Raw genomic sequence first — 23,415 nt, 5'->3', positions numbered from 1 at the left:
TTTGAGACAGGGTCTCCCTTTGTCATCCAGGCTGGAGTGCAGCAGCTCAATCACAGCTCACTGCAGCCTCGATCTTCTGGGCTCAAGTGATCCTCCCACCTCAGCCTCCCAAGTAGCTGGGACGACAGGCATGTGCCACCACACTGGCTGATTTTTTTTTTTTTTTTGGTAGAGACAAGGTCTTCCTATGTTGCCCTGGCTGGTCTCAAACTCCTAAGCTCAAGCAGTCCACCCACGTTGGCCTCCCAAAGTGTTGGAATTACAGGCATGAGCCACTGCTCCCAGCCTTTTATCAGATTTTGACAGCAAAGGCCTGTTATGATTGACAGGAACTGACCCCTGCCTATCTGACTGTTTAATGACAGACAGTTATGACTGCCACACTGTTCCATAGTGAGAGGGGATTCAACCAAGCGTGGCTCAAACACATTATCCCTCAACCTTTCTTTCTCTAGTGGATGGAGACAGTCTATATCCTGAAGCTTGATACGTGGGTCTGAAGTTCACCAACACATATGGTTATGGCTGTGCTGGCTGTCAAGATATTGAAATGTCCCTCTCTTGCCAGGTGTGGTGGTTTACATCTGTAATCTCAGCACTTTGGGAGGCCAAGGAGGGTGGATTGCTTGAGCCCAGGAGTTTCAGACCAGCCTGGGCAACATGGTGAAATCCCAACTCTGCAAAAAATTTTTAAAAAACTAGCCAGGCATGGTGGCATGTGCCTATAGTCCCAGCTACTTGGGAGGCTGAGGTGGGAGGATCACCCGAATCCAGGAAGTCAAGATTGCAGTGAGCCATGATCACGCCACTGCATTCCAGCCTGGGTGACAAGAGTGAGACCCAGCGTCAGAAAAAAAAAAAAAAAAAAAGATAACATAAAGGAAATGTGTCTGTCCTGATTAACAAAGAACCACTGCTCTGAGCTCCCTGAGGGTTCCTTCCTGCCCTGGCCCCTCCGCCTGGGCCCCGCTTCCCCTAGACCTCCTGAGTATCACAGGGCTTAATACTTGGGTTCTGGGGAGGGGCCATCCGAACCCCACTCCAGCACTATGGCCGGCATCCCTTCTGATTGGCTGTGCCTGTGCCCAGTGGGTTATTTCAAATTTAAAATTTTAGCTCTGTACACACAAAGACACAGCCCATGCCCAAGGGGGAAAAGGGAGACAGAAAAGATGTAACCTGTTTCCCCTCACTGAGAGGCAGTTTGTACCTTCTCATCTGCCCCCACAAAAGTATTGGCTCATGGTGCCTTTAACAAGGCAGTAAGTATCGGACCAGGAAACGAGTACCTCTGGGTACTAATCCCAGTTCTCACCCAAACCTCTGTGGATCCAACTTAACTTCGCTGCATCCCACGCATGAGAAGTCAGAGGCATAGTTCTAAGTCCTTGACCTGTATGAACTCATTCAGTCCTCATCTCTTCGAGGCAGACACTACTGTTGTCCCTATTACAGATGAGGAAACTCAGGGAGAGAGGTTCGGTTACTTCAGGCTGACTTCAGAGACTTCAGGCTTAATCATGACATATGGCTACCCTTGAGGCCACATAGTACAGTGGTTGTAGCATAGAATCTGGAGTCAGAATTCTGTGGGTTCAAATCCTGGCTCTGTTGCTTGGAAGCTCTGTGACTAAGTTAACTCTTAAGGAGGAAAAAAAAGCTGTGTTAGTAACAGTGATTGGCTATAGTTATGTGTGTTCCAGATATTGCACAGGACATGATATTGCATGGGACATGCTTACACTAAAAAAAAATCAAATTGAACGGACGTCCTGAATCTTATCTGACAACTGTTTTTTTTTTTTTTTTTGAGAGAGAGTCTCGCTCTTGTTGCCCAGGCTGGAGTGCAATGGCGCTATCTCAGTTCGCTGTAACCTCCGCCTCCTGGGTTCCAGAGATTCTCCTGCCTCAGTCTCCTGAGTAGCTGGGATTACAGGCATGTGCCACCACGCCCGGCTGATTTTTATTTTTTAGTAGAGACACGGTTTCTCCACGTTGGTCAGGCTGGTCTCGAACTCCTGACCTCAGGTGATCCGCCCACCTCGGCCTCCCAAAGTGCTGGGATTACAGGCATGAGCCAGCACATCCAGCCTTATCTGGCAATCTTATATAGGAAGTACTTGGCACAGTGCCTGGCAGGTTAGAAATATCAAGAGATGAGAGGTGTCTCTATTGGGAATGGAGCTCTGAATGCCAGCTTGGTGGGTCTGCAGAGTGCCACTTGCAAGGAGGACCAGATTGAGACGTTCTAGGCCACCAGAGTTGGTCGAGCCTCAGTGGCTGTTTCTGAAGGCTGAGGAGAAGCCCAGGGCTGACTTTGGCTGGGGAAGAAGTGGAATCTGAAGGCAGAGCTTTGGCCTTCATCTCAGCTTTGGCCCCTGCTCTGGGTTTTGCAGTCTCCACGTAACCCTGGTGTCTGGTCTGCCTACAGAGCCTCCAGGGTAGTCCTGAGGGACTGAGCCAGGCCCATTCAGTGCCTCCTTAGCCCTGGGAGGCCAGTGCTGCTGCCATATTAACAGTTCCTGGCGGCCGCCTGGCCAGGAGGACAGCATGTCCCCAGGCCTTGGAGCACACGAAGTGATCTCTAACTAGATGTTCCCGGAACATTCTGCCGCAGTTACACAGTGCAGGAGGGAAAGTGAAAAAACAAAACACCAAAAATACCCTGGGCTGTGCATGAGGATGAGCAAAAGGGAAGGAAGAAAGGAAAACAGACCTGAAATGGAGGTTTGCACCGAGTCACACTGGGTTTAAGGGCAAACCTACAAAGAGGACGGAGGCACCCTTCAGAGCCTAAAGTCTTTCTACCATCATCTTGTCTGCCCTTACTAGAGAGCTGTTCATCCGAGACTCCAACACCTTCCAGGCCCTCTCTTCTAGACCCAGCAGCCCTTGGCAGTTCACACTCTCTGCAGAGATCTACCATCCAAGACCTTCCCAGCAGGTCCCGGGTGCCTGCAACAACGTGGGCAGGTTGTCTTAACCACTGACTGCCTCGGTTCTTCAATTGGCTAAGTTGGGATAACACCATAGTACTACTCACTCAGTAAACTCACAGTTTTCCTCAGTGTTGCCTAATAACATAGTTGTTAAGACCACGGGTTTGTTTGTTTGTTTTGAGACAGAGTCTCACTCTGTCACCCAGGCTGGAGTGCAGTGGCGTGATCTCGGCTCATTACAACCTCCGCCTCCCGGGTTCAAGTGATTCTCCTGCCTCAGCCTCCCAAGTAGCTGGGACTACAAGCACATGCCACCACGCCCGGCTAATTTTTGTATTTTTGGTAGAGACGCGGTTTCACCATGTTGGTCAGGCTGGTCTCAAACTCCTGACCTTGTGATCCGCCCACCTTGGCCTGCCAAAGTGCTGGGATTATAGGCGTGAGCCACTGTGCCCGGTCTGGAGCATGGGTTTTTAAGATAGACCAAACTTTGCATTCTGGCTTTGCTGCTTACCTGCGCTTTGGGGCAAGTGTGCTGTCAACCTCTTTGTGCCTCAGTTTCCTTAGCTGTAAAAAGGATCTGCTCACACCTCCGCTTCATTGGACTGTTGTAAGGAACCAGCTCAGATATTCAGGTGTTTCCTGGAGATGCCTCTGAGTTCCCTGGAGATGCGGTGACCAACAGGCAAAGCGTGGTCTCATTCCTGGCCAGCACTCTGGCTTATATGATGTACTGAGAACTTCCAGGGTACTAATAAGAAGCACACGAGAAACAGATACAATTGACAATATTCTATGCCCTCCAGGGTTTTACAGTGTGGTTGGGAAGACAGACCATTAAATAATTAGAGAAAAAGATACAAATACTTTCCTATAATTACACTACAGAGTGGGTGGCTCCAAGTGTAAATGCCTTGGACTGTCATGGAGGGAGGAAGAATAACAGGGAGGGTGCAGGAGGTAAGGCTGGGATGTGGGAGAATGTGAGTGGGACAACTGGCTGACGAGGAAACCTTCAGGATGATGCTCCACCAGTGGCCCAAGGAGAAGCCCCCAGGCTACAAAGCGAGTCACCCTTACCTTGTTCTTTAGATTAACAATTTTTTATTTTTTATTTTGAGACAGAGTCTCACTGTGTCGCCAGGCTGGAGTGCAGTGGCACGATCTCGGCTCACTGCAACCTCCGCCTCCTGGGTTCAGGCAATTCTCCTGTCTCAGCCTCCCAAGTAGCTGGGACTTCAGGTGCCTGCCACCACGCCTAGCTAATTTTTGTATTTTTAGTAGAGACAGGGTTTCACCATGTTGGCCAGGATGGTCTCGATCTCCTGACCTCGTGATCTGCCTGCCTTGGCCTCCCAAAGTGCTGGGATTACAGGTGTGAGCCACCGCACCCAGCCTAGATTAACATTTTTAAAAAAGATCCCAATCCAAGTCATGTGCTTGCAATAGTTATTGCTCCTTATCCATCAAGGACATTCCATTTCATCATTCAGATACCTGCACACAGCCCCAACAGCCTCTTTGCAGTGGATTGGAGAAGACAGAACTATCTCTGCCTCCATTCATAGCACAGCCTTTGCGGGTGGACTCACCACAGGTGCCCCCAGGCCTCCTCCCTGAACCACCTGTTTATTCCTTAGGATCACATTCCTGTGTTACACTTGGTGAAGGGCACAAAGAAATAGCAGACAGGGCCCAGCTGTCAAGCTGCTTCTAGTCTAACCAGGGGACATAAAACTCAATTTTTGCTTCTCTTGGCTTCTAATAGTTCATCAGGGTGGTCCTGTGTGTGGTTAAATCCCTTCTTGGGGGCACTCAGGTGAAGTCTTGTTCCTTCTGGATGTTTCTATGATTGGAACAGCTCAGTATAGATCCCAATGGGATTTCTTTCATATGTATCATTTTTGGTGAATTCCCTAATAACCCAGTGAGAAAGGCAGAGAGATGTTACATAATTCCACACCCACCCCCCCGCCTTTTTTTTTTTTTTTTTTTTGGCACAGTCTCACTCTGTTGCCCAGTCTGGAGTGCAGTGGTGCCATCTCAGCTCACTGCAACCTCTCCCTCCCAGGTTCAAGCGATTCCTGTGCCTCAGCCTCCTGAGTAGCTGGGATTACAGATGCATGCCACTACACCTGGTTATTTTTTTGTATTTTTAGTAGAGATGGGGTTTCACCATGTTGGCTAGGCTGGTCTCAAACTCCTGACCTCATGTGATTCACCCGCCTCAGCCTTTCAAAGTGCTGGGATTACAGGCATGAACAATCGCGCCTGGCCCCAATGGGTTTTCTTTCATGTGTATCATTTTTGGTGAATTCCCCAAAAACCCTGTGAAAAAGGCAGGGAGATATTACCACAATTCCCATTTAACAGAAATCTGAGTTCCAGAGAAAGAAAATGACCTGCCCTGGGTGACTCAGCTGAAACTTGAACTTTCATTTCCTGGCTATAAATCAGCAACATTCTCAACATCATTATCATCTCGCCTCCTATGTAGCTCCTTGAAGGCAGGGTGTGTTTCTACACATCTCTGTCTCTCTTGTATAACCTATATTTTATGCAGTGGTGTGCTGGTAAATGTTTAACAACTGACTCTCTGAGGAAATACATTTCTGATTTGTAGCAGTTGCCAATTTCGGTAGTGTAAATAGTCCCATCATGGCTGACTTTAAGCTACCAATGTGACATCGGCCACTTCAGAAATTCCTGAAAACTTGCTGGCCATGATAGCTCATACCTGTAATCTCAGCACTTTGGGAGGCTGAGGTGGGCAGATCACTTGAGGCCAGGAGTTTGAGACCAGCCTGGCCAACATGGTGAAACCCTGTCTCTACTAAAAAATACAAAAATTAGCCAGGCATGGTGGTGCATGACTGCAATCCCAGCTACTCGGGAGGCTGAGGCATGAGATTTGCTTGAGCCCAGGAGGCAAGGGTTGCAGTGGGCTAAGAGTGTGCCATTGCACTCCAGCCTGGATGACAGAGGAAAACTGTCTCAAAAAATAAAAAATAAATTAAAAGGCCGGGTACAGTGGCTCACGCCTGTAATCCCACTACTTTGGGAAGCTGAGGCAGGTGGATCACCTGAGGTCAGGAGCTTGAGAGCAGCCTGGCCAACATGGTGAAACCCCATTTCTACTAAAAATACAAAAAAATTAGCCGGGTGTGGTGGCGTGTGCCTGTAACCCCAGCTACTTGGGAGTCTAAGGCAGGAGAGTCCCTTGACCCTGGGAGGTGGAGGTTGTAGTGAGCTGAGATCCCGCCATTGCACTCCAGCCTGGTTGACAGAGCAAGACTCTGTCTCAAATAATAATAATAATAATAATAATAATAATAATAATAATGAATAAATTTAAGAAAAAAATCCTGAAAACTTAATAATTGTTTCCTAGAAGCTAGTATGAGCTGGTTCCAGCATACTGCTATTTGTAGAGAACCTGATATATAATGGGACTCAGAGATATTTGATGCATTCAGTGGTTATGATGCTCCTCCTTCCATTCAAATTCAAATACTCTGGGGGTGGAAGAAGATGCTCCCAGTTTACCCTGAAGGATGGATGGGATCTCCAGGGCTTGGGATTGTCTGGACCTGCAGCTCCCCTGAGATCAAGTAACATCGCTGGTTGGAGGTCTATGGTGCTGACAGAGAAGGAGGGAAAAACAGATTTAGAGAGGAAGGAATGAAACAATATGGGTGAAAAGAAGAGAAAAAGAAAGAGAAGACAGAAGTGAGGAAGGAAGGGAAGGAGGGAGACAGGGAGGAAGAGGAAAAGGAAGGAAAGGAGGGAGGGAAGAAGAAGGAAGGAAGGGAAGGAGGGAGACAGGGAGGAAGAGGAAAAGGAAGGAAAGGAGGGAGGGAAGAAGAAGGAAAGAAGGGAAGGAAGGAAGAAAAGAAAGAAGGAAGGAAGGAAAGGTGGCTTATAAGATGAATACTGGTAGAGGGAGAGTCTCCTGTGACCACTTCTAGCAAGCACCTGCATTTCAATGTCTAGTGCATAGTAGGTGCTCAGTAAATATTGCTGGCCAAGGATCCAGTCATGCTCTGCTTCTGCTATTCCTGTGTCTGATCTTATCTCCCAATGAGATTCTTTTTTTTTTTTTTTAAATGGAGTCTTGCCATGTCGCCCAGGCTGGAGTGCAGTGGCATGATCTCAACTCACTGCAACCTCTGCCTCGCGGGTTCAAGCAATTCTCCTGCCTCAGCCTCCCTAGTAGCTGGGATTACAGGTGCACACCACCATGCCTGGCTAATTGTTGTATTTTTAGAAGAGACAGGGGTTTCACTATGTTGCCCAGGCTGGTCTCGAACTCCTGACCTCAAGTGATCCGCCCGCCTTGGCCTTCCAAGGTGCTGGGATTACAGGTGTGAGCCACCTCCCTGGCCCTATCTCCCAGTGAGATTCTAAGATCTTGGAAAGCAAAGACCGTATCATTCATTTCTTACCCACAATAGAACTGCCTCTACTCAAAGGGGTTACTGATATTATTTAAATTCTCATTACAATTTTGCAATACAGAAAACAGGCTCAGCAAGATCAAGTAAATTGTTCACATTTACACAGCTATTTTAGGTGGTGGGGCCAAGATTCAAACTCTCTGCTCTTTCATGCTACTTCTGAAAGGACCTGAAATCTTTCTGACAGATGAATAGTGTATTTGTCTTCTCACCAAGATGGAGACTTCCATTTCCTTTCTTTTCTATAGTAGCCATTTTTCATTTGTCACGGGAGCCCCAGTAAGAACCTAAGTACTGATGCAAGCATATAACTCATATTCTCCAAACCTTAGCCTTTGTGCACTGGCTACTAACCCATGGTGGTCATGACATTATGAGACTTCATAAACACCCACCTCATTCTATAGAGCACATAGTAGACATGGGCTCAGGGAGAGAGCAGATGCACCTCTGGATTTTTCCACTGCAAGGATTATTACATAGTCTCACTCATTAACAACCCTATGAGGTGGATGTTGCCAGCCCCCTTTTACCATTGGGAAAACTGAGGCTTATAGAGCTTAGCATTTGGGAGGATTTGGGAGCAGGTAGTTTATTCAGGAGGCGATCCCAGGAAGCACCAGTAAGGGAGCAGGGAAGGAAGAGACATTGCAGGTGCTGTTATGGACAACTGAGGCTTCATCCTGCTGGGGGCCTTCCGAGGAATCAGTGCTTTGTGTCATCTCCTGTCCCCAAAGGGACGAGGAAGCTGAGATGCTTAGCCAACAGCCTCTGGCCCTCTTTGGGGGATGCCTTCTCTGGAGGGGTTAAATGTAGGGCACTCTGCTTGCCCTACTCAAGACTGAGCAAGTTCTCTTGAAACCAAGGGGAGACCCTGGGCACTTGAGGGTGGAGACTGTCAGCAGGCACAGGGAATGGCGGATGACCTTGAAGGTGAGCCAGGGGAATATGGGGCGTGTTTGATCAAGGTCATACCTGCCCAGGGTCTTGCTGAGAGGAGAAGGAGCCAAACTGGGATTCAAATGCAGGTCTAGGCCGGGTGCGGTGGCTTACGCCTGTATTTCCAGCACTTTGGGAGGCCAAGGCAGATGGATCGCTTGAGCCCAGCAGTTTGAGACCAGCCTGGGCAACATGGTAAAACACTGTCTCTACAAAAATACAAAAATTGGCCAAGCATGGTGGCTCCTGCCTGTAGTCCCAGCTACTTGGGCGGCTGAGGTGGGAGGGTCACTGAAGCCTGGGAGGTTGAGGCTGCGGTAAGCTGCAATCACGCTACTGAACTCCAGTCTGGGTGACAGAGGGAGACCCTATTTCAAATAAAGAAATAAAAGCAAAACCAAAAACAAATGCTAGCGTGTTTAATGCCAAAACTCATTTTCCTTCTGTGACACCAATCACTTAAGCCCAGTGAAGGAGTTAAAGTCCACACACCAGCCGGGCACAGTGGCTCATGCCTCTATTCCTAGCACTTTGGGAGGCTGAGGTGGGCGGATCACCTGAGGTCAGGAGTTCGAGACCAGCCTGCCCAACATGGTGAAACCCCATCTCCACTAAAAATACAAAAAAAGAAAAAGAAAAAAAAATTAGCCGGGCAAGATGGTGGGTGTCTGTAATCCCACCTACTCGGGAGGCTGAGGCAGGAGAATTGCTTGAGCCTGGGAGGCAGAGGTTGCAGGGAGCCGAGATTGCACTATTGCACTCCAGCCTGGGAGACAAGACCAAGACTCTGTCTCAAAAAAAAAAAAAAAAAAAAAAAAAAAAAAGGCCACAGAACTTGGAGGTGGACTGGGTGGGCTGGTGAGAAGAGTAGGGGTCAAAGATAGATTGTCACCCAGGGTGGAGGCCTGTCTAGTCCTAACAAAGGCAAGAGGTGCTGTCATTAGCATCTCCTGCACACTCAGGAGCATAGAAAAGCCCCTGTCCCAAATGTAATTACCAGCACTTAGAGTGTGAGTGGAGGCAGGATCTATGAGTAGCAAAATACACAAGGGACACAAGAGTCACACTTTCCAGATTAAAGAATGAAGGACAAGATGTGGAATAGCCTGGGATGATATCAATGACACTAACCACTGCCTCCTCCACATTTTGAACTTTTCTGAAGCACCAAGCTACATCTTTACATATCCCAGGGTCAGCCACATTTTCTGCAAAGGGCTAACAGGTAAATACCTTAGGCTTTGAGAGCTGCAGGGCCTCTGCTACTCAGCTCCACTGTTGTAGCATGCAAACAGCCACGGACAATCAGTCATTCAAAGGGGGTGGCTGTTTTAAAAACTTTATATAAAGAGACAAAAACAGGCACCTGCTAGATTTGGCCCACACGCCATAGTTTGCTGATCCCTGACATGTACTGTGTCTAATCCTGGCAACAACTCTCCCAAAGCAGTTTTGTTGACTCCATTTTATAGCTAAGTAAACTGGTTCAGAGAGGTTAAGTAACTGTGTGAAGTCACACAGCAGGTAACTACCAAGCCGGAATGGAGACCCAGGTGTGATTCCCAAACTGATGCTACTTATGTCTCGACTTGAGATCAGCCTGATGACATACTTGTGCTTCTGTGAAGCCCTGTGGGGGGATTCCAAACACCCAGGATGACAGACCCCAGGCTTCTGCCTCCCTGCCTGCGGCTCCGGAAGAAAGCTAGAGGCCCTCTACTGCTGTCATCCAGATGCCACATCTCCTCAGGAAGGAGAGGTCCAGAGCCAAGCTCAGGCATGGCCAGTGTTACATAGCTGGAGGCCTGTCTTGGCATCAGCCGCCTGGCGCCCAGTTAAACTTTTGACTTCCCAAATTGGAGAAGTTGAAAGTTCTGCTGGGCATTTTTTTTTTAGGGAAACATTTTTTGGTGTTAATTATTTACCAGAAATGGGTCTGTTTCTCTTTCTCTCTTTCTCATTCTTCCCCGCTCCTGGAATTATCTTCCCTTCAGATTCCCCCCTCACAAAGAGTTAACACTGGGCTAAGAGGCATTTAGTGGCTTCTCTTTCCAGACAAAGGAAAGCTAAAGTGTGGTTAGGGAGACAACTGGGGGCTCTGGAAGCTTTTCCCTGGAGAAGTTGCTTCCCATTGGCCCGACCTAGCTACCTTGCATCTGATGTATAATTTAGCGATCCATTTCCTGCCACCCACCCAGCGTCGTCTGTTATCTGTGGGTATTTATCGACCCTTTCCCCAAGAAACTGCCTGGAATAGAGATGGGGAAGCCTGACAATCCCATTGTCCGAGAAGTTAAACATTAAGTTGGGCTCAAAGTTTGCTCCCCACCCCCACCCCCTGCTGCCCTTAAATTCCCTTTGGCCACACCTCCTTGCCAGAGCGTGAGGTGCTAATGGCCTGATTTACATCTGTGTAAATCCGAGCTGCGGGCACTAATGAGGCCTGAAGTGGAGGGAGCGGACTGGGGTGGAAACCCGGCTTACTCTACACAAGCCCTGTCAGAGACGCCCAAAACGGAACCCCAGGCCCAAACCCCGCCTCCAGAGTCGAGGCAGCAGGGAAAGAGTTAAACAAGAGGCAAGTGACTCAACGCGCTGCTGCCCTCCCCCTGGAAGCACCTTTCCCCAAGTCCCACGGCGCAGGGGCTTAGCCCAGGACCATGCATAATTGATGACGTCAGCGAGGCCCGATTTCCCCAAGCTGGTCATGATAGTGAATATTCATCTCATCCTAGGCAAGGGCAGAGCACCCTAATCCGGGTCACTAAGCGTCCATCTCAGTCCAGCATTTTGGGGACAAAGGCTCCCACGGCAAGAGCTGGGGTGGAGGAGGGGCATCCATGGGCAGCAGTACCCAAGTTGGTTTCAAGTCAGACTGATGGGGGGTCAGTTTCTTCTCCACAGCTTACTTACTTGCTCTGTGACCTTGAGAAAGTCACTGTCACTTCCTAAGCTGTTTATCCCTATCTGTAAGGTGAAGACGATAATAATTCTACCTCACTTGTAGAGTGTTGGGAAGATGACCTGAGCTAGCACATGTGAGTGCTTTGCATGGTACCTGGCACAGGGGTGCTCAGTGACTTTATCCATTGCTTTCTTTTTTTTTTTTCTTCTGAGATGGAGTTTCGCACTTGTCACCTAGGCTGAAGGGCAATCTCCGCCTCCCGGGTTCAAGCGATTCTCTTGCCTCAGCCTCCCAAGTAGCTGGGATCACGGGCATGCGCCACCACGCCTAACTAATTTTTGTATTTTTAATAGAGATGGGGTTTCACCGTGTTGGCTAGTCTGGTCTCGAACTCCTGACCTCAGGTGGTCAACCCGCCTTAGCCTCCCAAAGTGTTGGTATTACAGGCATGAGCCACCGTGCCTGGCCTTATCCGTTTATTTCTAAATGGATGGCCCTAAAGGGAAGTCAGGATTGACAGATGGCAGGAAGACACAGGAATTTGGTAGAAAAGGAACTAAAGAAGTTTTTAATTAAAAAAATTATTTGTATATATTAATGGGGTACAAGTGCAGTTTTGCTACATTGACATATTGCATTGTGGTGAAGTGAGTGCCTTCAGTACCTCCATCATTGGAGCAATGCACATTGCACCCACCAAGCAACCTCCCAGCATCCATCCACTCCCACCCCCTCCACTTCTCTGAGTCCCCATTGTCCATCATTCCACACTCTCCTTCCATGGGTACACATTGTTTAGCTCCCATTTATGAATGACAGCATGTGGTATTTGTCTGTGCCTGGCTTATTTCACTTAAGATAATAAGCCATCCATGTTGCTGCAAAAGACAGGATTTCATTCCTTCTTTATGGCTGAGTAGTATTCCACTGTGTGTGTGTATATATATATCATATATCATATATATGTGATATATATATAACATGATATATATACATGATATATATAACATGATATATATACACGTATATATAATGACATATATACATACATGTATATATACATATATAACATGTATATATATACACGATATATATATATATACTGTATATAATATCACGTTAAAAAAAATCCAGTCCTCTGTTGATGGACACTTACGTTGATTCTGTATCTTTCTTATTGTGAATAGTGCTGTGATAAACAGAAGAGTGCAGGTATCATTTTGATATAATGATTTCTTTTCCTTTGAGGAGATACCCAGTAGTGGGATTGCTGGATGGAATGGTTGTTCTTTTTTTAGTTCTCTGAGAAATCTGCATATTATTTTTCATAGAGGTTGTATTAATTTACATTCCCACTGTCAGGGTATAAACGTTCCCTTTTCTCTGCATCTTTGCCAACATCTGTTATTTTTTGTCTTCTTAATCATAGCCATTCTGATTGGTGTAAGATGATATCTCATTGTGGTTTTAATTTGCATTTTTCTGATGATTGGTGATGTTAAAACTGGAGAATTAAAAAAAAACCCTCCAGGCACGGGCCAGTGCAGAGTCTGGAGGCCATGTTTAGCTCTCCCATCTGGGGGATGCCCTTGGTTTAAACTCTCTGAGCTCAGTTTCTGCATCTGTAAAATGGGAGTGTGGGGGATGCTTACCCCCCTGCCCTGGAGGTTGGAGATGAGCTTCATGTGAGCTAAGGAGTGTGAATGAGCTTTGGAACCCACAATCCCTTCAAGAGATGGTTAATTTTATGTGTCAACGTGACTGGGCTAAGGGATACCCAGATAGCTTGTAAAACATTATTTCTAGGAGTGTCTGTGAAAGTGTTTCCAAAAAGCTTGACTATTTGAATCAGTAGACCGAGTAAAGAAGATGGCATCATGTAATACATGGCGTGAATAGAACAAAAAGGCAGAGGAAGGGATATCACTCTCTTCTTGAGCTGGGCCATCAAACTTCTCCTGCCCTTGGACATTGGAGCTCTTTGTTTTCGGACTTTCGGACTCAGACCAGGACTTACACATTAGCTGTCTGACTCTCAGACCTTTGGACTCAGACCAAGTGATATCACCAGCTTTCCTGATTCTCTAGCTTGCAGACAGCAGATTGTGGGACTTCTTGACTTCCATAATTACATGCGCCAAGTCCCACAATAAATCGCTTCCTCTATCTATCTATCTATCTATCTATCTATCTATCTATCTATCTATCTATCATCTATCTCTCTACCTATCTATCATCTCTCTAGCCATCCATTCATGTCTGTATCTCCTACTGGTTCTATTTCTCTGGAGAACCCTGACCAATAACACTTCAGAAATGCAAGGGATTGTTAAGGATATCAAGGTATTATCCATTGCAGTGTGTTCCTGATAATAATGATGGTGGTGATGATACTGACAGCACAAACTCCAAGTTCTCAGGGTCAAGAACTGCTCCTTCTTTGTCACCCTCAACTCCTCCCCAAGACAAGCACAGGGAGGAGCTCAGGACACAATTCACACACACATTTGAACCAGTTTCATGTAATGGATCAGCACCACCTGTATGGCTGCATACAAAGACAGACAAAAGCAAGGCAGACCTGCGCTGCCTTCCCAGGCAGAACTGTTCCTCCCCTATATGAGCATCTGTTATTCTAGTCCCTCTGCTGACCGCCTGATTCCTTGTAGGTGCTCAATAAATGTGGTTGGATGAACGAAGCATATTACTATTACCAGTTCAGTTCTCTGCTACACACTTTCATAGTTCCTTTCCTCTGTAGAAGAATTATTCATTCTTTTTTTAAATTTTTTTATTTTTTGGTCATTGTGATGATTTTAAAAATGGTCACCAATACTTTGATATTCCTTCCACCGAAACGTGGGGCTTTGTCCCCTCCTCTTGGACCTGGGCAGACTAGTGACTGCTTTGACCAATTGGGTACGAGATATAAATGAAACCTTGTGACTCTGCCCCTCATTCTCTCAGTGCTCCCTTTCAAAATGTGTCCCCTGGGGACACAGCCACTAGGCTGTGAGAAGCTGGGGCCACCTGGGGAGGTCACATGCAGTGCTCCACTGCACAGTCCCAGCTTAGCCTGACCCTCCACTCATCACAGTCCAGATGCCACATGCATGAGTGATGAAGCTCCAGGTGATTCCAGTTGATCCCACTTGTCCTCATCACCCCTAAGTTGCACATCTTCTAGCCGATTCCCGAAACATGTGGAACAGAGACAAGCCATGCCCTCTGGGCCTGTCTGAGCTCTTGACCATGGACTCTGTGAGCATAATAAGGTGATGGTGGTTTTCTAGGAGGAAGCTGGGGGTGATCTGCTGTGGTAACTGGAATCTCCTTAGCTTGCATGTCTGCTACTGAAGTGTCAGCTCTCTGAGGGCAGAGTGCAGGTCTGGTTTGCTCACTACTCCTTCAGGGATGGGACTAGGGTGGGGTCAACCGAGTGCCTATGGAACAAACTTTAAAAAGGTGCTCACCTTCAGGACTGTGGGAGTTCAGGGTGAGTGCCTGAGAGCCAGTGCCTCCTTAGATGCCGTGCCTTGGGTGCCCTTCCTGCCTCACCCTCGTTCTGGCCCTGATCCCTGGAGACCAGCAGAGTGCCTGGCCCATAGTAGGCACTCAATAAAGATTAAATGAATCAATTAGTGAAGGAATAAAAGAAACGGACCCTGAAATGATATCTTCCTTGAGGTGGTAATGAAAAGAAGCAGCACTAGACTTGGAATCAGAGGGAGATAAATTCAAATCTCAGTGTTGTGGCTTCCTCACCACAGAAACACGAGCAAGTTGCTTAGCTTCTCAGAGCCTTGCCAAACCCCAAAAACAAAGAGCCTCAATCCAACTCAACCAGAGCCCGAAATTCATCTTTTGGCGGTATGCATTTTTAACAGTTACCCCTCAACTGACACATCTTTTTCCCCCTTAATGGGGAAATTAGTGGCATTAATACTGTCCCAGGGGTTACTGTGAAGGGAAATAACATGTATGTAAAGTGCCTGGCGTGTGTGGGGAATCAACACACATCATTCCCCTCTGCCTCCCCACTCCCTTAAAGTAGGCAACCATTCAGCAATCTCACAAAACTCTGCTGGGTACAACATTCCAGAGCCAGGGGGAGTCACAGTTTGGAAAATCCTGAGTTTGCCCCCATAGGGAGTTTGTTTTCATTTGCTTGCTTTTTTTTTTTTTTTTTTTCCTTAGCAAAGAGGCAGTATATTGTAGTAATTAGAATCACAGGAATCAGAGACAGCTAGGTTTGGGTTAAATCATAGCCCTCTCTCACTATCTTATTATATAATCAGCCTAAAGTCATTTAAACTGAACCTCAGTTTCCTCATGTAACAGCTGCAAGTAAAAATACTAAAATCTCCATGGCTAAACACAATAGAAATTGAGTTCATGATCATATTACAGCTCAATACAGGAGTACTCAGCAGGTGACCTCCTCTGGAAGGTGTCATGAACCCAAGCTCTTTGCATTTGGTGGCTCCACCATCCTCTAGACCTCAAGGTCATTAGCTGGATCCTCTACATCTACTGGCAGAACAGGAGCGAGGAGCTTTGCAGGGGAGGTTTTTATGGGCCTGGGTTGGAAATGGCACATGCTACTTCCCCTCGGATTCTACTGGGCAGAACCAGTCACATGGTTTCACCTAACCACAAGGGAATCTGGGAAGTGTGCTCTAGCTGGGTGCTCAGGAAGAAAAGGACGATGCATAACAGTCCTTGCCGTATCTCATCTGTTAAATGAAACAAATCCTGGAGACAACCAAGAGGGCTGTGGAGAGATTTAAATTAGACAAATGTGCCGTATGCTAATGCAGATCCTGTCCCAGAATAAGTGCTCAATAATGGCAGCTATTCAGTTCATCATCCACGTGTGGGTCAGTACCATTGCTTATCTACTGTGGAGGACACTAGAACATGGAAGAAATACACCACCATAGTGTGCTACAGTGACTGTGCTTCTTGAAGCTAAGATATCTGATTATCAACACACATTGAGCAGACACAGTGCTTCATAGGCTAGGGTCCTTGGGAGATGCAAATGAACAAACACTGATCCTTGGAATCATAAAGCTTGTTCTTACTCAGTGTGGCTTATTGACTTGGCCCCAATGCCTATAATGCAAGTAAAATATGTTAAGCATCCAGAAGGAAATATGTCTTAATTTCAGCTAAAGGGATTAGGGAAGCCATTTGGAGAATGTGATATCTAAGTTACACCATGAAGGTTTCCAAAAGGTGAGATGGCAGGAAAAGGCTTTGTTAGGGAAGAGACCAATGAGAGAAAAACCATGGAGAGAAGATCAGAGACAGTTTGGGAAATGGCAAATAATTCAAATGGCAGCAACTGAGTGTGAGTATGGGGACAAACAAAGTGGTTACAGGCCAGCAGGAACAGACATAGGCATGGAGATTTGCATGCTGTGATGAATGACACTGGCTTTATTCTATGGGCAATGGTGAGCCATGAAGAGTTTAGGGTTTCCAGCAGCATTATTTTGATTATGACACTGAGCAAACTTTTGCACAGCTATCAGAGTTGGGTAAGACAGGTATGGTATTTTTTGTTTTTTGTTTTTGAGATGGAGTCTCACTCTGTCACCCAGGCTGGAATGCAGTGGCATGATCTTGGTTCATACAACCTCCACCTCCTGGGTTCAAGCGATTCTCCTGCCTCAGCCTCTCGAGTAACTGGGATTACAGGCGTGTACCATCTCGCCCGGCTAATTTTTGTATTTTTAGTGCGGACAGGGTTTCCCCATGTTGGCCAGGCTGGTCTCAAACTCCCAACCTCAGGTGATCCACCTGCCTCAGCCTCCCAAAGTGCTGGGATTACAGGTGTGAGCCACTGTGCCTGGCCAGGTATGGTATTTTCATTTCACAGATGATGGAACTGAGACCAGAAACTGTCTAAGCAATATATATATTACAGAGTAAATAATTTTAGCTACAAGATCAGTGGGTTGGACTAGAAACTCTTTCATTTCCCCTTTGTATCAGTTAGGTTTTTATTCCACAATGCTGCATAACAAAAGGCTCCTAAGTCTCAGTTGCATACAACAAAAATGCATACATTTCCAGCTCGTGGTTATATGAGTTGGCTGAGGCAGCACTGTCTTAGGGTATGGATTGACTGGGCTTCATTTCAGACAGTAGGGTAGGTCGAGGTTTTCTCCCTGTGTCTCTTAACTTCCTTTAGTGGTTTCTTAGGGCATGCTCTTTTCATGGCATATGGCAGAAAGAAAAGACAGCAAGCCAAATGCACAAACCCATTTCTGTCCTAAAAAAAAAAATTACAGTATCTGTCTTACCCAATTCTCTGACAGCTGAGCGAAAGTTTGCTCAATGTCATAATCACAGTAATGCTGCTGGAAACCCTAAACTGTTCATGGCTCACCATTGCCCACAGAATAAAGCCAGCGTCATTCATCACAGCATGCATATTTCCATGTCTATGTCTGTTCCTGCTAGCCCACAACTCCTGTCATGTCTGCATGGCCACATCAGCGGCCAAGCCCAATGTTTAGGGACAGAGAAGTTCTGTGCTCTGGTGAAGGCATGAGAGGGGGATTATAATGCTATAGAAGGAAGGACTGGGATGATAATCTCATTGACCACACTCCTATTGTTAATGCTTAGTGATTCTAAGCGGGAGAGCCCGTTACAGCATGTGGCTCTGGAGTTGGTAGAAGTAATAGAAGTGATACAGAATGAACTGCTGTATATAAGTGGATATATGGCAGAATCCCAGCATATAAAAATTTAAGTTATAAGAAACTCAGCTACATGGCCACACACACACAGAACAATGTAAATGGTGTAGCACCTGGCATTTCCCTGGGAAAGCCTGTGTTCTGGAAGGGCCTCCCATAGGATGCACCTCTCACCCATGGCTCCTACACTGAGGGTGGGAGCCAGCATTTTGTGGCCCTCACACACACACACAGGCGCAACTGAAGAAAGAGCAACCCTCACACACACAGGCTCAACTGAAGAAAGAGCAACCGTTTCCCTTGAGAAAAAAAGGAAAAATAGGTTGTGCTGGATTTGTTGTGATATGGCAGTACCACACACTTTAAGGATGATTTCCGGGATTTTCAGGATGACTAGACCACTGTGGAAGGCTTGTTGTGTGATGGGGTCAGGGTATAAGTGGGCAGTTCATCACAAAAAAAATCAGTTAAAATGGAGAAACTTTATAAAACAATCCATATGCATATACTCTAAATGCTTTTAAAAATTTAAACGTGGTGGCTGGGCATGGTGGTTTATGCCTGTAATCCTAGCACTTTGGGAGGCTGAGGCAAGCAGATCACTTGAAGCCAGGCATTCAAGACCAGCCTGGCCAACATGGTGAAACCCTGTCTCTACTAAGAATACAAAAATTAGCCGGGCATGGTGACGTGCCTGTAATCCCAACTACCTGGGGAGGCTGAGGCACGAGAATCGCTTGAACCCATGAGGCAGAGGTTGCAGTGAGCTGAGATCACGCCACTGCACTCCAGTCTGGGTGACAGAGTGAGACTCCATCTACAAAAACAAAACGAAACAAACAAAATTTAAACATGGTAAGTATGCATTTTCTTTACCAATCTTTTGATGTAGAACCAAGGCTTTTCTTAAAGGAATGGGTTTGGTCTTTGGAGTTCCGGCTTCTCTTTCTTGCCTAAGCCAAATGCACATCATTTACAATTTCCAGTTGTGGTTTTCTTAAGGTGAAGCCAGATCTTAAAGACACCTGAAGAACAATCGGATTGCAAGCCTCTTTGGGAGTTTTATGTTTCTTCTCCTATCTTTTATTCTGTCTCACTTGCACTAATATTTTTCCTATCAACTTTATGGAGGAATAATTTACATATAATCAACTGCATCTAGTTACAACACATAATTCAATGTCTTTAAACCGTTGGATACAGTCTTATACAGCTGTGAAACACAATCAAGCTACAATGCATTTCTATTACCCCCAAATAATTCCTTAATTTTAAGGATTTTTTTTTAGCAACTTGCCTTTATAATTCCAAAGTATGCTTTTAGTTTTCATAGATACCCCTATGCTCTCTTTGCTTCTTCCTATTTCATTGGCTGCCATACTTTTCTGTTAAATTAGTTCATGGCAATGTCGTGGTATAAGCAGGTTTGGGTACTAATCTGGTGGGTTCATGGTAAGCATTAAACTCAGCTGGGGAAGCAGAGGTGCATGGAAATACTAGAGAGTATGAAATGCACCAATCCTGAGCATTCAGATGGCTATGGACACGCATGCCCTAGGATGTTTTACAGAGGCCAGGAAGAGCAGCCAATGGATCAGAGTTAGTTAGTGGGGGCTGATTAGGGAGTCTCTACTCAGGGCTGCCACATACCATTGTCCAGTCTGTGCACTGCACAAAGTGCTGCCTAAGGGGACAAATGGCAATTAAATTCCTGCTAGAACTACTCTTTCCAAGCCCTGCACTCTGCTGCAGTCTTCTGTCTAGAAGAGATACCTTTTTCTAATTTGTCTATCCAAAGGCGGTACCTTTTTCCAATTTGTGCCAAAGCCCTGTAGAGACTAGTGGCAGTTCCACGTTACTCCATCTGTGATGTTGACCTTAAAACTGGTTTTAGTACCTAGCCAGCAAATAAGATGAGGCTGCACTGAATCATCACGGTGAACCTCCATGAACCCAACACCACAATACACGGGGTACCTCGACATCACTCAATGTCCTCACAATGACCCATTGCAAATCCCAAGGACTGTTTAGGCTCAGGGAGCTTTTCCTTTTGAGTAGGTTGTCACTTTCCCCAGTCCAAGCCAGTACACTGCTTGATTTGGAGGACTCTCTGAAACCCTGACTTCCTTTTGATGGAGGCTACAAGCTCTGCAGTAAAGCCCTGCAGTCTCCCCAGTTAAATGTGATGGATGCTGGAGATCTGCAGGGCTCAGCACCAGGCCACATCTCCTCATCACAGCCCCACTGTCTTTTCTAGAGACAAGGTCTCACTCCGTTGCCCAGGCTGGAGTGCAGTGGTACAATCATAGCTCACTGTAACCTCAAACTCCTGGGCTCAAGCAATCTTCTCATCTCAGCTTCCAGAATAGCTAGGACTACAGGCAGGTGCACACCACCACTCCTGGTTCAATTTTTTTTGGAGACAGTCTTGCTATGTTGCTGGTGGTGGTCTCAAGCTCTTGGCCTCAGGTGATCCTCCCACCAGAGCCTCCCAAGGTGCTGGAATTAGAGGTGTGAGCCACTACGTCAGGCCCATATCGTCTTGATAAAAGGGCTGCACTCTCTTTTATGGTGGCTCGTCCTTTTCCTGCTCCCGAACTTCATTGTGTTGCCTACCTTTCTCTTTGGCATTGTGGAGAAGAATAGAAGAAGGGCCAAAAATGTTGCCTCCATTGCCTGTGTTAGCTAGAATTTTTTCAGTTAAGTGATACAAACCCAATTCTTATTGCCTTATGCAGAAAAGGGGACATAATGATTGGCTTAGGCAATTGAGAGTCCCATTGTATACTTCAGGCACAGCTGTATCCAGGAGTCCTACTAGCATCCTAGGGCTGCTTTTTTTTTGGATTGGACTGAAACTTTAAACTTTTTTTTGTAAAGTGCAGAAAAACAAAAGGTGAAATCTTGTAAGAAAAGAGATGATTAACAAAAGGAAGGTAACTTGCCTTTTGATTTCTGAGAGAAGGTAGCAGTTGGGTGTTTCAAATGGCAGAGCTGATCTTTCCTGCTGACGCCAGTCTGTAACAGAGTAAGATATTTGGTTGCCATAAATGCAATTAACAATCCCAATTAATGTGTTTGTTTGAGTGGATTGAAGAGCTTAAACTGGGCCAGGTGCAGTGGCCCAGTGGTCCATGAAGAGAACCCACTTCTCTTCATGCCTCAGTTGCACTTTCCTCTGAATTGCTTCTTCTCAGGCAGGCTCTCTCTGCCTGGTGGCAAAGAGACCACCAGCAGTAGAAGGCTTGTACCTTTCTTGCTTAAAAACCCAGTGGGAAATCATACCATCTTTTCTGGTGACTGAAAAATAAATGGTGAGAGGAATCTGATTGGCCAAATTGGGTATTGTGCCTGCTGGGGTAGGGTCAGACTCATCCGAACTGCATGGACCCAATGGGATTATTATAGAATGGGGGACAGATTGTCCCTAAAGGAATGCTGTCAGAGAAAAAATAATTTTCAGTGACTTCACAGCACATGTCCACAGCACATGGATACACACACACACACACACACACACTCACTCACTATTTGACCAAGAGCAAGAGAGCACAGTTTAAACTCTTTTTTTTTTTTTGAGACAGGATCTTGCTGTCACCCAGGCTGGAGGGCAGTGGCTCCACCTTGACTCACTGCAGCCTTGACCTCCTGGGCTAAAGTCATCCTGCCACCTCAGCCTCCGGAGTAGCTGGGACTAGAGATGTGCCATCGCACCCAGCAAATTTTTGTATTTTTTTTGTAGAGACGGGTTCTCACTATGTTTCCCAGGCTGGCCTCAAGCTCCTAGGCTCAAGCAATCCGCCCATCTCGGCCTCCCAAAGTGCTGGGATTACAGGTGTGAGCCATTGCACCTGGCCCAGTTTAAACTCTTCAATCCACCGAAACATACACATTAATTGGGATTGTTAATTGCATTTACTGCAACCAAATATCTTACTCTGTTACAGACTGGCGTCAGCAGGCAAGATCAGCTCTGCCATTTGAAACATCCAACTGCTACCTTCTCTCAGAAATCAAAAGGCAAATTACCGTCCTTTTGTTAATCATCTCTTTTCTTACAAGATTTCACCTTTTGTTTTTCTGTACTTTACAAGGAGAAGGTGTGTTTTTATGCTTTGTGTAGATCTTGGCAGTTAACAGAACCCTTTGATTTTTAAGTAAGAGTGAGTCCTGCGTGTGCAGAGAAGGCTCCAATAGGCTGGGGACGGTACCTTTAGGTTCATGCCTTCCCCCAGCGCTGGATCGGAAGGATTGGACTGAAACTTTAAACATTTTGAGCAATACCTAGAATATGTATAATTTATAAGCCACACACTGTTGGCTGTCAAATAGGCGATTGATCTGACTCGGATCTTGTTAATTATCTTCCACATACATTACGCCTTAACAGATCTTCAGTATACTGTGTATCAATATTAATAAGATTATAAAACACTATTGATAATTAGGAACAGAAAGAGACCAGGCCTTTGATTCTGGCTGTTACAAATGCCCCTGCCTCTCTCCAGATTAGAAAGCGGCCCCTTTCCATTTAATAATATCAGATCAGAACATCCATGTCCTAAAGTGGGTTATTAGGAGACAGCTAAGATTTGCACCAGGATGCAAGGGGCTATTTGAAAATGAATATGAGAGCAGCGCTGATGTGCGAGAGATTTGTGTTTCTTGTCCACAGGAGGCCTGATGGGGTGGGTGGGGCTTAAGAGGGAGCTGTGCCCACTTTGATCAGCCAAATTCCTCATTTTCTTTGTCCAGGCAAATCAGATCAATTTGGTTTTGCAGGATATTCACCAGGCTGGCATTTTATCTTGATTTCCTCAATTGGATGAAAGGTGCCCCTTTGGGAAGACAGAGAAAGGGGCTGGTGAGATGCAAGGCGGATTTCAAGCCTGTCTCATTTTGGATGGCATTTTATTTTCTATTTTTCCTCTTTGGAAAAGCCTCGTCTTTCATGTTTTTGTTGGGTTCACAAACTCATTAACATCAAACAGGCAGATCTGCCACTAACTAGGAAAACGCAAGCAATTTCGCATATAAATAGAAAGCCTTGAAGCTCGGGGCTGGGGCCAGGCCTTCTTCCTGGGGGTCTCTCACCTGGCTGAGGAGGGGGCAGAGGAGGAGGAGGAGGAGGGGAGGGAGCAAAAGGACACACTAAGGACCTTTCAAAGGCCAGTCTTAATGTGTTTGAGCAGAGATCAGTGGCTTCCAGGTCTCGGTGTGCACAAGAATTACTAGGGGATGTTTATCAATCATATTTGTATTTGATACAAATTCAAAGGCATTCTGTGTGTTTAGTAAACTTCCTGCAGTGGTTCTAAAACTAAATCTGATTTTTAGTCCATCTAGTTTTAACATTTATGATTCTTTCAGTTGCAAATGATCAAAGCCTCTAACCAAACTGTTTTAATAAAGAATGGCAAACTGCTGGGTCTTGTCACCGTCCAGGAGATGCAGGA

General features: G+C 46.1%; 1 protein-coding gene across 4 annotated transcripts in view; it reads right to left on the bottom strand.

The window, feature by feature from the left end:
* VTI1A (vesicle transport through interaction with t-SNAREs 1A) overlaps positions 1-23,415 on the bottom strand; it is a 503,528-nt gene that overhangs the window by 39,847 nt on the left and 440,266 nt on the right. For 2 of the 4 annotated variants that reach the window (XR_008619831.2, XR_004664855.3), the window contains one exon: positions 3,454-3,690. Coding sequence is in view for 2 of the 4 variants with exons in the window: in XM_055092285.2 (XP_054948260.1) it covers positions 3,537-3,690 (154 nt within the window). In the remaining 2 variants the exon portion in view is untranslated. Of the gene's footprint in view, positions 1-3,444; positions 3,691-20,904; positions 20,978-23,415 lie in introns of those variants that run through there. The other 2 variants (XM_055092285.2, XM_034931464.3) reach the window with 2 other exon arrangements.

The sequence above is a fragment of the Pan paniscus genome, chromosome 8, assembly GCF_029289425.2.
Source record: "Pan paniscus chromosome 8, NHGRI_mPanPan1-v2.0_pri, whole genome shotgun sequence".
In the NCBI taxonomy this organism is placed as follows: domain Eukaryota; kingdom Metazoa; phylum Chordata; class Mammalia; order Primates; family Hominidae; genus Pan; species Pan paniscus.
Note: the sequence above shows the minus strand (reverse complement) of the source record. Positions and strands in the feature narration are given on the sequence as shown.